The sequence below is a fragment of the Grampus griseus genome (genome assembly GCF_964374135.1).
Source record: "Grampus griseus genome assembly, chromosome: 7".
Lineage (NCBI taxonomy): Eukaryota > Metazoa > Chordata > Mammalia > Artiodactyla > Delphinidae > Grampus > Grampus griseus.
In genome coordinates this window covers 27,894,694-27,910,850 of record NC_139001.1, presented here as the reverse complement: position 1 = coordinate 27,910,850, position 16,157 = coordinate 27,894,694, and the positions used below count along the sequence as shown (strand labels likewise).

At 36.2% G+C, this 16,157-nt stretch overlaps 1 protein-coding gene across 3 annotated transcripts in view; it reads left to right on the top strand.

Annotated features, from left to right (window-relative positions):
- Nucleotides 1-16,157, top strand: part of PIKFYVE (phosphoinositide kinase, FYVE-type zinc finger containing) — a 77,456-nt gene that overhangs the window by 14,594 nt on the left and 46,705 nt on the right. For all 3 annotated transcript variants that reach the window (XM_082657669.1, XM_082657670.1, XM_082657668.1), the window contains exons 7-12: nt 1,452-1,659; nt 3,464-3,553; nt 10,356-10,494; nt 11,644-11,801; nt 12,935-13,046; nt 14,022-14,169. In XM_082657669.1, coding sequence (XP_082513795.1) covers nt 1,452-1,659; nt 3,464-3,553; nt 10,356-10,494; nt 11,644-11,801; nt 12,935-13,046; nt 14,022-14,169 — 855 coding nt within the window. The remainder of the gene's footprint in view (nt 1-1,451; nt 1,660-3,463; nt 3,554-10,355; nt 10,495-11,643; nt 11,802-12,934; nt 13,047-14,021; nt 14,170-16,157) is intronic.

Here is a 16,157-nt window from a genome sequence, read left to right as displayed (position 1 = left end):
TCTCTGTATCTGCTGTGCAACTTTCTGATTATATGTGTCTCTTGTCCCCAGTGGACTGAGTTCTTTGATGGCAGGACTGTATCTCATCGACCTTTTTACCACATCCTTTAATTTAGGCATGTGCTCAGTAGGCCCTTGCTGGTGAGGATTCTTCAGGAAATGAGAACTTTTCTGGTCTGGGTTGGCTCCCTTTATTGATCTGATCATTTTCATTCTAACAGCTGAACGATGAAGGGAGATTTCCTTTACAGTGTAAGAACCAAGCCTTTGTTATGGCAACTTAAGAACCTTTCTGCAGGAAGTAATTTCATCTCCTTACTACAATTCTACTTTGGTCAGCCGGTGGTAGTATGTCCTAGCACTCTCATTTATCCTGGACTGGAATTCAATTTTTTTGGAGGGGCTCTTGATTGGAGATATCGTTCTTTAGATTCATCTGTTGAATCATGGTGTTAAAAATGAGTAACACAACAAGTGATATGTAACTTTGCTTAAAATACATGCATAATTTAATAAAGCTGAGTACTATGTAATAGTTTTCTTAAAATGAGAAATAAAAGACCCTTTATTGTACTTGGTAGTAATTATGGTAAAAACACAGTACAGTTGACTTTCAGAAGTCTTTTGTTCATGTCACTTCAGTTCTCTAAATGTTAATGGTAAAAAGAATTATGGTAGAATTGTTACGTAACATGTTATTAGTAAAGTTTAATTATCTTACCTCCTTTTTTAGTACACTAAATTGTTACAGAATCACACAAAAATTGTAACAGAAAGGGTAGAAATGAAAACTTACATTTGGGCAGGACTGCATCCTGAAAAAAGATGCATTTAAAATTATTAAATAGCCTTATTGTTTGTCTTCCCAAGAATATTTCATTTCCACCCTTACTTTCACTATAAGAATTTCCTTTATACTTCCCCCCCTATATTTCATATTGCTTGTAAGCCAATTTTGTTAGTTTGTTTTTAAAACTGTGCCCCCTTGTGGAGACCACTCTTCATGGCTTCATATAGATAGCTAAATAACATTTTCCTCCTTACTTGTTATTTAGGGAAAAAGTGTTACTTCTATTTGTATTGGTTTATATACTCAATTAAAAAAATTTTTTTTCTTGAACATTCTGTCTCTGATAGATCCCTTACTTCATTTTTAGGACCTTGAGGAATATTCTTTTAGCAGAGTTTTCTAGTACCTTGAGTCATATTTTCTTGTTATAAATATTTGAGATAATTTGGATACCTCGATGGATTTTGCATAATGATGGTTTTTAAAATATATAACAGAGCTAACAAAGTTACTTTACTTTTAAAAGATGTCTTTTTTGATAGTCTTTACTTGAGGATGGTTCCTGTTATTAGATTAACTGGTAACCCAAGGGTTTAATGTGTTCTGGTAAGTAATATGTTAGTTATCTTTTACTTAATTTTCTTTTTTTTTTTCCTCCTAGGGGACCTCCGAGCCTGTACATACTGTAGAAAAATAGCCTTAAGTTATGCTCATTCCACAGACAGTAATTCCATTGGTGAAGACTTGAATGCTCTTTCAGATTCTCCTTCCTCTGTGTCTGTACTTGATCCGAGTGAACCCCGAACACCTGTAGGGAGTAGAAAAGCCAGCCGCAACATATTTTTAGAGGATGATTTTGCCTGGCAAAGGTACTGTCACTTACATGTAATTTTATTTATATTTGATAAATACTGATAGTCTTGTGACCTAAGGGTGCTTTAAGTTAACATTTAACTTCTTTGAATTGTTTCCTGAAAATACACCGTTTTCTCCTTTTTTCTCAGCTTGCCTTAGGAAGGATCACAGAAGATGTTTATGGATAGTGATAATGTTGACTAATTAGAATGTTAGCTCCACAAGAGGAGAGACTTTTTCTTGTTTGCTCTTCTACACCTGGCACCAAGAACAGTGTGTGGCGTATATATGATCCTGATAATATTTGTTGAATAAACAACAGAAGTTATTTCCATTAATAATTTCTAACGTAGCCTTCTTTGAGAAGGAGGATGCTCATAAGATTTGTGTTCATAATATTTGCAAATGAAATTAGATTTTTTTCCTTCCTGAGGAACATTTCATCTCTTCTTGTATGTCTAAATATGCTACATTGTCTGGTTGTGGAGGATGTTACTCTTTCTTTACCTGGAACTGTTTGAATTAGAATCCTAGATTCATCAGTTTCTGGTTGTTTTTCGTTAGCTAAATAATTTTCTCATGCATCGTACCAAATATGGCCACGTCAGAGTGCTTGAAGTTTTAAGTAGCATCTTTCTGTTATTTTCTCAGTTACCTCTTAATGGAGTGAGGAATTAATAGGTAACCAATGAATTTAGACAAAAGTAAAAAATGAATGAATTATACCTACATTCAACATGTATGAATCTCGGGGATATAATGTGGAGGAGAAAAGAAAGTCACATATGATATAGCCCGTGATTATTTATAGAAAGTTCAAAAATATACAAATGAATACACTGTCTAGGGATACAAACATGGTAAACTTAAAGAAAAGGAGGAGAATGATAAATATAAAATTTACAACAGTAGTTTCATTGAGGGCAGGGAAGGGAATGGGATTGGGTCAGGGGAACAAGCACTTCAAAGTTGATGGTAATGTTCTTTTTCTTAAATTGCTCCATGGGTGCATTGGTGTTTGTGGCATCCTGATTCTTTATACCTTACATATATTTTATAAGTTTTAAAGATTGACTCTGCATTTAATGAACAAGAAAGAAAGGAGAGGGATTCTTCATTTCTTACTTCAGTAAGCAATGCCATGTGGATGCCTGGCCCTGTTGTGTGAGCCCAGAATTGGCAAGTGTGATTTAATAAAACAAACCAGGTTTGAAAGCTTCCTGGGAGATGCCGGATAGATGTCAAAGGCAGAATAACTTTAGGTTCTGTGCTAATAGTTTAATGTTCATTCTCTTTTAGCCATCATATCTCTGTGGTAGGCACTACTTTCTCCTTTTGACAGATGTGGGTGCTGAAGTTCAGAGAGATTAAGTAACGTGCCCAAGGTCACACAACTAGTAAGAGGTAGAGCCTGCACTTGGACCTAGGTTTGTGTGACTCTGCAGTGCTATTCCACCTAGTTATGGGGACTGAGAATAACGTATTTGAACTCAGGATTCCGGCCCCCCTCAAAGCACTTCAATTTTGTATATGTGATGTGAGAAGGAGTTCTACAAGTCACTCATCCAGCCAATTTTATTATTTTATTGACACCCATTATACTTAATATAACTCTCTTTATCGCTTTTTTGGTATTTGATATCCTTAAGACAAAAACCATCCTATTTCCACTTCAACTAAAAGAAGAGAACAAAAATGACCCATAAGCTCATTATTGCAGAAAAACAACCTGCTTTTAAATGTTAAAGCATTTTATTGAAATTGGATTTGCCTGTAACTCTCTTAAATCATCTCAGTATTTTCTTATTTTCTTTATAGTTTGATTCATCCAGACTCCTCAAATAATGCTCTTTCAACAAGACTTGTATCTGTTCAAGAGGACGCTGGGAAATCTCCTGCTCGAAATAGGTAAACTGCCAAATGAAAACACTGTTCTGTGTCTGGTTTTTCTTTTTTATAGTAATGAGAAGAACAGACATAAAATGGAGGGGATTGATTGTTATACACTTTCTTAGCTCTAAAAGCTGAACTAAACTATCGTTTCCTTTTTGCTAGTTAGCTGTCACTTGCATTCTCTCAGTGGCCATTTCTACTACTCTCTATTGGCTTCAGATCTCGGAAACTTCATTCCTTCTTTCTTCACGCTTAACAGGTGACCTCTCTTTCAGTTACACAGCAAAGAGGGGAGATAACAGACGAGGATGTCCTCAACTCTTAACATCACTTACCAACTTGATTACAGTTGCAGCTCATGCTTTCTCTTTACTTCTGGTTCTCCACTTGTGTTCTGGTTCTCATCCCTTACTAGTTTTTATTAGTTTCTCTATTAGTGTTCCTTATCTTTCACTTCTCTCTGCTGACTCCTTACTGTCTGCATTTAAACAAACTCATGTCTTACCTATTAAAAACAAACAAACAAAACCCCTCCTTTGTGTTTTACCTCTAGTTATCTGTAGTCTCAATTTATTTTCTTAGGCAAATTCCTTGAAATAATAGCCCATAACTGTTCTATACCTGCACACTTCCTTCTCCTTTTCAACTTACTAGAGTGTTACTAACATCCACACCTCCCCACCAAAAGTAGTCATTACAAAATCAATTGGTAAGTGGTTATAAACCTGAAGAACTAGATATCTGACTCACCATGGTTTAACATACTTTCAGTTTATTCTTCAACAAGTAATTAATAGGTACTTGTATAACAGTGAATCAAATAAACAAAAATTTAAAGCATATGAAAACATAAGGAATAGGGGAGGAGGTTGGAATTTTTGTGTTTTTTTTTAGATTTTTTTTTTGATGTGGACCATTTTTAAAGTCTTTGAATTTGTTACAATATTGCTTCTGTTTTATGTTTTGGATTTTTGGTGGTGAGGTGTGTGGGATCTTAGCTCCTCGACCAGGGGTTGAACCCCCCCCTCCCCCCGCACCGCCACCTGGCATTAGAAGGTGACGTCTTAACCATTGGACCACCAGGGAAGTCCCAAGGTTGGAATTTTGAATAGTGTGGTCAGTGAAGACCTCAGAGATGGTGATGTTTAAGCAAAGACTTGAGGAAGTGAGGGAGTAAGCCATGTGGAAATTTTGTAGAAGAGTTTACCAAGCAAACAGGGAATCGCTAATTTCTGAGAGGGAACATGCCTGGCAGGGAATAACAAAGAGTCCTGTGTGCCAGGAGTAGAACCTTCTTACAATTCATTGTAAGGGCTTTGTCGTTTAATGAGTGAGATGGGAAGCCGTTGGCGAGTTTCATTTTTTATTTATTTTGAAAATATTTTATACTTGCAAAAAAGTCGCAAGTAATAGAGTTAAATAAGTTTTCACATATTCTTCATTAAGGTTCACTAATTTACATTTTGCCCATTTGCTTTGTTACTTTTTTTTTCTAGACTATTTGAGAGTAAGTTGCAGACATCATCCTTTACTTCAAAAAAAACTTATAAACTTCACTTTGTAGAGCAGTTTTAGGTTCACAGCAGGATTGACGGGAAAGTACAGAGAGTTCCCATATCCCCCTGCTCCCCACAGCCTCCCTCACTATAACCATCTCACACTAGAGAGGCATGTTGTTAAAGCTGACGAACCTGCAATGACACAGCATTGTCACCCAAGTCTGTAGCTTACATTAGGGTTCACTCTTGGTGTTGTACATTTTGTGGGTTTAAACAAATATATAAGGACATATATTCACCATTATAGTAAAGTACAGAATAGTTTCCGTGTTTTAAAAATCCTCTGTGCTCTGCTTATTGATCCCTCCCTCCCTGCCTCACCCGTGGCAACCACTGATCTTTTTACTGTCTTCATAGTTTTGCCCTTTCCAGAATGTTATATAGTTGGAGTCATACAGTATATAATCTTTTCAGGTTGATTCCTTTCACTTAGTAATATGCATTTTAGTTTCCTTCTTGTGTTTTTATGGCTCGATAACTCATTTCTTTTTAGCAATGAAGAATATTCCATTGTCTGGAAGTACCACGGTTATATTTATCCACTCACCTATTGAAGGACATCTTGGTTGCTCCCAAGTTTTGGCAACTATGAATAAGGCTTCATAAACATCCATGTGCGGGTTTTCGTATGGATATGTTTTTTATTCATTTGGGTAAATACCAAGGATTGTGATCACTGGATCCTGTGGTTAAGAGTATGTTTAGTTTTGTGAGAAACTGCCAAACTCTCTTCTAAAATGGCTGTACTATTTTGCATTCCCACCAACAATGAATGGGAGTTCTGTTGTTACATATCCTTGGCAGTATTTGGTGTCATCTGTATTCTGGATTTTGGCCATTCTAATAGGTGTATAATGCTGTCTCATAATTTGCGTTTACCTAACGATGTGATGTTGAACATCTTTTCATATGCTTCCATCCTTTCCATCTGTATACATTCTTTGGTGACGTGTCTGTCTAGGCTTTGGCCCATTTTTTAACTGAGTTTCCTTATTGTTGAGTTTTAAGAGTTCTTTGTATATTTTGGATAACCATCCTTCGTCAAATGGGTCTTTCGCAGATATTTTCTCCCAGTCTCTGGCTTGTCTGCTGACTCTCTTGCTGTTGTCTTTTGCAGAGCATAAGTTTTTAATTTTAATGAAGTACAGCTTATCAATTTTTCATGGATTATGCTTTCGTGTTGTATCCAAAAAGTCATCTCCATACCCTAGGTCATCTAGATTTTCTCCTATGTAATTTTCTGGAGTTAGTTTTACGTTTTACATTTAGGTCTGTGATTCATTTGGAGTTAATTTTTTAGAAAGGTAGAAGGTATGTGTCTAGGTTAATTTTTTTGCATGTGTATGTCCAGTTGTTCCAGCACCATTTGTTGAAAAGACTGTCTTTGCTCCATTGTATTGCCTTTTCTCCTTCATCAAAGATTAGTGACTATATTTATGTGGATCTGTTTCTGGGCTCCCTGTTTTGTTCCATTGATCTATTTGTTCTTTTACCAGTACCACATTGTCTTGGTTACTGTAGCTTTATGGTAAGTCTTAAAGTTGGATTGTGTCAGTCCTCCGACTTTGTTCTTCTCCTTCAGTATTATGCTGGCTATTCTGGGTCTTTTGCCTCAACATATAAACCTTAGAATCAGTTTGTCAGCATCCACAGAATAACTTGCTGGGATTTTGATTGAGATTGTATTGAATCTGTAGATCAGGTTGAGAAGAACTGACACCTTCACAATATTGAGTCTTCCTATCCATGAACAATGACTATTTCTCCATTAATTTAGTTCTTTGATATCTTTCATCAGAGTGTTGTGGTTTTCCTCATTCAGATCTTGTATATATTTTGTGAGATTTATACCTAAGTATTTCATTTTTTTGGGTGCTGATGTAAATGGTAATGTGTTTTAATTTTTTTTTTTTTTTTTTTGCGGTACGCGGGCCTCTCACTGCTGCAGCCTCTCTCGCCACAGAGCACAGGCTCTGGTCGCGCAGGCCCAGCGGCCATGGCTCACGGGCCCAGCTGCTCTGCGGCATGTGGGATCCTCCCGGACCGGGGCACAAACCCGCGTCCCCTGCATCAGCAGGCGGACTCTCAACCACTGCGCCACCAGGGAAGCCCTGTGTTTTAATTTTTAACTTCACTTATTCATTGCTGTTATATAGGGAAGTGACTGACTTTTGTATATTAACTTTGCATCATGCAACCTTGCTATAGTTCTGGGAGTTTTTTTGGTTGATTCTTTCAGATTTTTACACAGATGACCATGCCGTCTGTGAAGAAAGACAGTTTTAATTCTTCCTTCCCATTCTATATTTCTTTTATTTCCTTTTCTTATTACATTAGCTAGTGCTTCCAGTATGATTTTGAAAATAAGTGTTAAGAGAGGACATCCTTGCCTTGTTCCTGCCTGAGCAGTTGACAGAGTTGCCATTTATTGATATGGGGAAGAGGGGAGGAACATTTAGACATGTTGAATTTGAGATACCTTCTAGACATCCAACTGAGATATCAAATAGTTGGAGGTATACATCTAGAGTTCAGGAGAGGAGTATAAGTCAGAGATATAAACTTGGGTGTTGTTATCATGTGGATGGTATTTAAAACTATGAACCTGTGTGGAGATAATCAAAAGAGTGAGTGTGGAAAGTGAGGAAGTGCAGACCAGGGACTGAGACTGGGGAAATGAGGAGGAACCAGAAAAGGAGACTGAGAAGGAGAGACTAGTGATAAGGTGAAAGGGAGTCAGGAGAGTGTGTTGTCTTAGTAGCCAAGTGAAGAAAGTATTGTATTTCAGGGAAGAGGGAGTTATCCTGCTGATATGTCAAATGAGATGAGGAGTAAAAACTGATTATGGGATTTAACAATAACAGTGGTATAGGCCATTTCAGTGGGTTGTTCGGGGATCTGGCGAAAGTGGAAGAAGAATTGGAGACGAGTTTTGTTATACTGAAGCAGGGGAATGCACTAGAAGAATGTGAAGTCAAGACAGTTTTTTAAAAGATGGGACAATTTCCAAGATTCCTGTTGGCACATATACAAATGTAGAGATAGCTCTGCTAGTTTACAGTGTATCTCTGTGTGTTTTGAATTAGTGCTAATATTGATGTATGTCTTTAGGAAAGATGTAATTTAGTCAGTGAGTACTGTCTCTAAATAAAATTTTAGCTAGCATTCTTACCACTAGGCTACTTATTTGAATATTTGACAACAAAATTGACTAATTTTCTTTTACTTTCATTGCCACTATATCAGAATATGTGTAGGGATGATGGACTTTTAGAGAAGAAGAATGCATGGATAAAGCACATATTGGACAAGAGACTTTAATTGGTTGAATAAGACATAGTGGCAACTTTTCACTAAAAGAACATGCCAAGTCATGAAGAAGAAAAAAAAAAAAGAGGAAAAAAAACCCATGAAGAACTGGTTATTTAAAAAGTCTTGTTTATAGACTATGTTTATTTGATATCAGGGTTTCTTATTAAGAATGATTTTTTTGCCTAAACCTGTTACAGACCTGTGGATAATTTCTTAAATTATTTTACGAGTATCTTTATGCTAGGAGAACATAGGTTTTCAATTGAGACCTGGTTTGAATGGCAGTCCTGTTATTTATTAGCTGAGTTAGACAAATTCCTTAATCTCTGACTCTTGATTTCTTTATCTGTAGAATGGATGTAGTTGTACATATTCAGTAGGATTCTGTGAGACCAAATGAGGGAAAATACATCCTGGGAGGGACTTGAACACATTGTAGATGCTTCTGCCTTTTATCCTTTATATAGAAGCTAAATTGGGTTTCATTTTTTCTGTGTAGAAGCTAACTAAATTTCTAGTTAAAATTTATTTATAAGTAAATGCTTGCTGCTGTTGATATTTCATTTGCAAGTCACTTATCTGGTAACTTATTGATATTACACTTACCTAATGATTGAGTGTAAACTTTAGAAATACAATTTTTTCCTGTGTTAAAAAAAAAAGGATATTTTGTAAGTACTTATATACCAAGAGAGGAAATAAATTTTCACTACTTTTTCTATTGATCAAATTCAAAATAATAATTGAGGACAATATTTTTAACATAGGTCTACTAATGAGAAGAAAGGAATTCTTTTTCGGGGGATGATTTTGCTGAGTTGGGGTTCAAAATTAGGGGGTTTCTTGTCATCAGAATATTATAGATGTTCAACTAAAAAAAAACTCGTTAGTTCAGTGGTTATGCAAAAAGTTTTTGGATTGTGGGCCATAATTTCCCATGCCTGATCTGCAAGATTTTTTCTGCATTTAGACTGTGATGCTTTGTATTTGTCAATTAAAAAAAAAGAAAACACCCTAATTTTCAGCATTTTAAGAAGAGTTTGTATTTATTCCTTTGAGATATTACTGCTGTATGAACTAAATCTATAATTTTTTTTTCTGTAGTTTTTTCATGATGACTTTTTTTTAAACATCTTTATTGGGATATAATTGCTTTAGAGTGATGTGTTAGTTTCTGCTTTATAACAAAGTGAATCAGCTGTACATATACATATATCCCTATATCTCCTCCCTCTTGCATCTCCCTCCCACCCTCCTTATCCCACCCCTCTAGGTGATCACAAAGCACTGAGCTGATCTCCCTGTGCTATGCAGCTGCTTCCCACTAGCTAGCTATTTTACATTTGGTAGTGTATATATGTCCATGCCACTCTCTCACTTCGTCCCAGCTTACCCTTCCCCCTCCCCGTGTCCTCAAGTCCATCCTCTACGTCTGCGTCTTTATTCCTGTCCTGCCCGTAGGTTCTTCAGAACCATTTTTTTTTTTTTTTAGATTCCATATATATGTGTTAGCATATGGTATTTGTTTTTCTCTTTCTGACTTACTTTACTCTGTATGACAGACTCTAGGTCCATCCACCTCACTACAAATAACTCAATTTCGTTTCTTTTTGTGGCTCAGTAATATTCCATTGTATATATATGCCATATCTTCTTTATCCATTCATCTCTCTATGGACACTTAGGTCCATAATGACTTTCTTTTAAACTTAATTTGAAATAATTACAGACTAACATAGAAGTTGGAAATAATAGTGCAGAGAATTTCTGGATACTCTTGTCCCAACTTCCCCAATGATAGTATCATACATAACCATCATAACTACTTTTAAAAGTGCCCTTAACATTGGCAAGTAACCATTTATTTAAAAATGAACTTTCATTGTAATCCTGTTTATTGATGAAGAACTTACAACTGTGTTTTCACTTTCTGTTTTTATTTCCAGATCAGCCAGCATTACTAACCTGTCACTGGATCGATCTGGGTCTCCCATGGTACCATCATATGAGACATCTGTCAGTCCCCAGGCTAACCGAACATATGTTAGGACAGAGACCACTGAGGATGAACGCAAAATTCTTCTGGTACCGGTCTAGTGTCTTTGACCCATTGCAACTTTTGAGCATAAAGAATGTTTATCTCACTAATTATTTTTTTAAGACAAATACAAATGAAATAGCCAGTTATCATATAAATTAAATAGAGGAAATAATTTGCTTAAGTTTTTCTTAGGATGACCTGAAATTGGTCAAGCATTCCATGCTCATATGCTACATTAATATTTTCTTGACTGCTTTCATCTGGCAAAATCAGAATTCAGATGCTTACATAATACTAGAGCTTAACTTTGAGTTAGGTCCCAGATCGCTGTTTAAACTTTGGAACATGTTTCTTATATACATGGAATACTTTTCAGAGATTTAATATTATATGTTTAAATAGGTAGTAATCAGTTGTTTATTGAATTTATCTTTGTAAAATACTGTGTTCAATCATAAGAGTGACTCAAAGAAATGGAAGATATGGCTTCTGTCCTCAGGTTTATAATTCAGAAGGTATAGAGATGAGAATAAGCATGGCATTTTTTTGTGGACTGAAGTGAGGTCTATTAATTGGGAGATGTTGGGAGGGATATTAAGTTCAATTCTGTGGGCAATGAGAATGGAAAGTTATTTGGGGCTACTTGGTGGAAGGTGGTGAATTCAGTCTCTGTAAGTTTTAGATTTGAACCTGTAGGTGCTGAGCAGTGTTGAGGTTTTTTTGAGCAGGGAGTAATTCCTTGATGGCCTTTCTCTAGGAAATTCACCTGGCAGTTGGGTATATGAGAGAATGGTAAGAATCTGGGTGGGGTAAAAGCTACAGAAAGTTACTTTAGATTAATGTGATTCACTGTTCCCGCCTTCTCTTTTGTTCTGTCTCCAAAGAGGGGTGTGACATTCTGTGTTTAGATAATCAGGAGACTGTAGTATGTGCCATTGACTGAAAAAAAAAAAATTATTTGGGATAGTTTTGTTTTTTTTTTCCTCAAGAGAAAAAGTTGTGTTTGCAATTAGATGAGCTGAGTTCAAGCTGTTCCCCATGCATGTGTCATTTCTATTAAATCATGTCAGTTAGCTATGACAAAAAAATCTGAATTGAGTTTCCTTTTATGAATCTAAAAATCACAAGAAGCAGTCTGAAAAGGTATATAGCATCCTCTCAGGAGTAATTACTTCCTCATAATGTGATTTCAGGACAGTGTTCAGTTAAAAGACCTGTGGAAAAAAATCTGCCATCACAGTAGCGGAATGGAGTTTCAGGATCACCGCTACTGGCTGAGAACTCATCCCAACTGCATTGTAGGAAAGGAGTTAGTCAACTGGTTAATCCGAAATGGACACATTGCTACAAGGTAATGGAGCTTAAGAAAGACTTTTTGATATTATTTATGAATTTATTTTTAATGACATATCATGTAGATATAAAGGGAGCAAATTTCTTTGTGAGTGGGGTGCTGCTTGTTTTCTGCATTTGGTGTTTGGGGTGCTAATTACTCAACCCTCCTCCCTTCTGAGTTGTAATGAGTAAAGAATAGATGCAAGGAGCCAAATGGGGTCACAGTTCACATTATTTATTAAAAGCAGAAATGTGCAGTTAATTCCCAAAGCCCAGAGCTCTCTAGTTAAGCCGGATTGGGGAATGCAGCTAGATCCTAAGGCCACAGTAGATTCTCCTGCTACTGCTCCCTAATCTGAACTTTCAACCTGTCTTGAGAATTGGGTCCATTAACCACACCTGGAGTGTCCTACCCTGCCTCACAAATCATTTGTGAGAAAGAGACAGACAGGTCTTGTTGCCTTTCAGGGTAATGCGTCACCTGGCTTTTCTGCTTGCTTAGAAGAAACAAGTATGTAGGAAGAGAAGAAACAGCTGTAAGCAGTGAAGCCCTGGGTTCCAGTTTGGGTTGTATCTCTTTTTAGTTTTGTGCCCTTCGTCAAGTTATTCAATCTCTTAGAGACTTGACCTCTCAGCTCTAATATGAGGACAATTTGTGATCCTATGAAGAAGCTGTGAGAATGAAATAATATGGGCTAATGTGTTTGGTACATTGCCATATAAATGTAATGTGTTAATAAGTGTCTATTTCGTGTATATATATAGATATACATTTCATATCTATATTTATAATATTTGGTATTGTCTTCTCATCAAAGACTGTAAGCTCCTTGAGGACAGGAGCCATGCTATTCTCAACACTTTTTACTCCTAGTAAGTACAGGGGTATGCATGCACTGAGTACTTGTAAATGTTTGTGTAATTGAAATTAGGTTTTCTTGGGACTGGTTCTCCTTTACTATGGTACATGGGAAGATCTTTTAATTTAGCTTAAGTCTCTCTTGTTTTATCCCTCACCTATCCAAGGACCATTTGAAATTCCAACTCTGATTAGAATGGAAAAAAAATTCAGTTTGTGTCTCATCTTGTACTTGTAAAATTATTCCGACTGACTTTTAAAAGTTTTCTTTTCTCTTGGTCTTGATTCAGGGCACAAGCTATAGCAATTGGACAGGCGATGGTGGATGGACGTTGGCTGGATTGTGTCAGTCATCACGACCAGCTCTTCAGGGATGAGTATGCGCTGTACAGACCACTGCAGGTAGTGTTCAGTGGTACCGCCAATGGGAGTATAGTGAGCTTTGTTGCCAAGTCTTCTTCATCAGTGGGAATAAAAACTAGTTGAATTACCCAAAGATACACTTTTCTAACATGTTTTCCCTGCCATTTGAGGAAAGTTAAACATTTTTACTTGATAGGTAGTGGTGATTAAAAAACCCATTGGAATCAAACACTATTCAGTTGGTGTGGCTTCTCTTAGGCTTGGCTTTGTGATATTGTAGTTGCTTGTCATTTATCTTCAGTGGTTTTCAGTTTTACTATGTCTGTAGTTCTAGGACTAAGAGGGAGTATATATAGTAAAATAATTGAAAAAACTTAATGGTACCATTGCAGTAGATTTTGATTCTATAGCAGTATTCAAATGTATAGTAATGGTAAAACGGTGAATATTCTCTTTTCTGGTTTTTATTTTTTTACTTTAATTAGGAAATTGGAAATTACTTAAAGATAGAACTTTTAAAAAAGATATACTTTCACTTTTGGTTTATGTTAATTTGATATAAATAATATTCAGTAACACCTTTGTGAACTAAAATTGAAAAATCAGTGATTGATTAGAAAAGACAAATGACCCAAAACACTAGTGTGGTGTTATGTGTTAAAATCTAACAGTTGTTTTCCAGGATGTTGGCACAGGGTTAGGATAAATTCTAAGCTGTCTTTACTCTCAGGAATAAAAGATGAAATGAAACACTATAAAATCTGTATATTATGTTTTGTTCGTAATATGCTGCCTTTAAGCTTACTGATTCATAAATATTATAATTGTAAGAGTGGAGTTGCCAGCATGATGCTGGTTTACAACTTAGCTTTTATTAATTTGCTTATTTTTACATAAATTTATTTAGTGGTTAGCCTTGTACAAATATTGGGCTAGAATTTATTTGTAGTGTGACAGCTTCAACATTGTTGCCATTGAGGGTCAATTGCTTGGATCCTGTCTTGACCCTTTCAGAGTACAGAATTTTCCGAGACCCCTTCTCCGGACAGTGACTCAGTGAACTCTGTGGAAGGACACTCTGAGCCATCCTGGTTTAAAGACATAAAGTTTGATGACAGCGACACAGAGCAGATAGCTGAAGAAGGTGACGATAATTTGACCAGTGAGTTTCACTTTCTGACATTTTAGTTTTTATGAATCATTACTGTGTACGTATGATAAAATGAGTGTTTTGTTTATGTAGTTGAAACAGTCCTACTTTTAAGATTTATGGCTCCAACTAAATGTAACAACATCTGATAGCAATCCTTGTCCTAGATACAGTATTTTCTTAAACCAACTTGTTAGGCTACTGGTGTTTTCAGATTTTGCCGTAGTTTTTAGTTTGCAGCAGCTTAAAAATAACTCCAAGCTAATATTGCAGTAGACAACTTTCTCACCTCTTCACTATGATATCAGGCCTTCTCTCTGCAGAACCTCCAACATATTTCTTCATTTTAAAAATTCATTTTATATTTAACTTGCTCAAATTTTATTAAGTCTACACAGAAGTACATGAAAATACTGTATCCATTTTGGTATTGCACATTGGGCTTGTATATTAAAAAAAACATTTTTCTCCTTTCCTCCAATACCCTGATGAAACCCATTTTTACTCCCCTCCTCTCCCTATATTTCTTTCCCCTCCCCAACACTAAAAGATTCTGCCAGTCCTAGCAAGCGCACATCAGTAAGCAGTTTCCAGTCCACAGTGGACAGTGACTCAGCCGCTTCTATCAGCCTGAACGTGGAGCTGGACAACGTGAACTTCCATATCAAGAAGCCCTCCAAGTACCCACATGTGCCCCCTCACCCTGCTGACCAAAAAGGTAGGAGGTAGTCACCATCTGCAATCCAAACACAGGCTGGAGAGATCTCAAGCCAGCTTGTCCTTCTGGCTTCCTCTGACCCCTATGGCTGAGGGGATTTGGTATGGGTTTTGGTCCACCCCTTCTCATTTTCCCCACACCTCTTCCCCACATGTTTGTTTTTTTTTTTGGTTGGTTCTGTTTCCTTTTATTTCTTGTTTTCTACCTCAGTACCACCACACCCAGTTTAAAGCTTGTAGTCTTTAACAGGAAACTACATCTGACTGCTTTTCCCTTAGCATAATGTGCAACTTCCAAGGTGGCATTTCTTTGCATTTATAACATGGATGTTCTGCTCTATTCATTTCTCTTTCTTCATTTAATATTTTAAAGCTTATTTGCTTATGCTATTACCCAGTAGCATAGTATTCCACTAAACCTTTCCAGATGCTTGAACTAGATTGGTGAAAAACATTCACACATTCCAAAACATCTTTCTACTCTAATTTAAAATGCTTATTGTGCATATGCTATATTTGTAAAAAAGGTTTCTTCTTTAATACAAAACAAATTCATTCTTTTAGCTGTCTTATTTGAGGCTTTAGTCTACTGAAAAATAATAATTCAAAGACATTCGGTATAAAAGGAAAAATAAGGTAAACCATTACTAAAATCTAACATAGCAGTACATAGAAATGAAATGCTTTCTTTAAAAATGGATGATGATGTTTACTTTGTTGGATATAATTAAAAGGAAATTTAAATTTTAGCTCTAAAGTGGCATTAGTAAAGGTAAATAAATAAAAAATACATAATTGGGAATTCCTTGGCGGTCCAGTGGTTAGGACCCTGCACTTCACCGCAGGTGGCACGGGTTCGATCCCTGGTCAGGGAACTAAGGTCCCACATGCTGTGCGGCCAAAAACAGGAAAAAAACATAAGTAATAAGTAACTGTGGCATTTCATTATGTTACAGTAACTGAAAAAACATTATTCTACAGATGAAGCAATTTATTCCATGATTTCACCTGTACTTTGAATTTTTAATATTTAGCCCTCTAAATTTGAATTGTCTCCTTACTTAGATCTGAAATTCCTGCCTAATTCTTTGCTGCTGCCTACTTTGAGCCTCAGAATATTATCAGAAGATAGAAGCTTTTGAATGTAAACTTCTATGCTAAAATAATTGGAAACAAATTCACATTTCTACAACAGATTTCTCATAATTGTTGATATTAGCCACTATCATCAAGATGTGGTAAAATGGCATTTAAGGGTTATAGTAATAAAAAGGTATATCTTA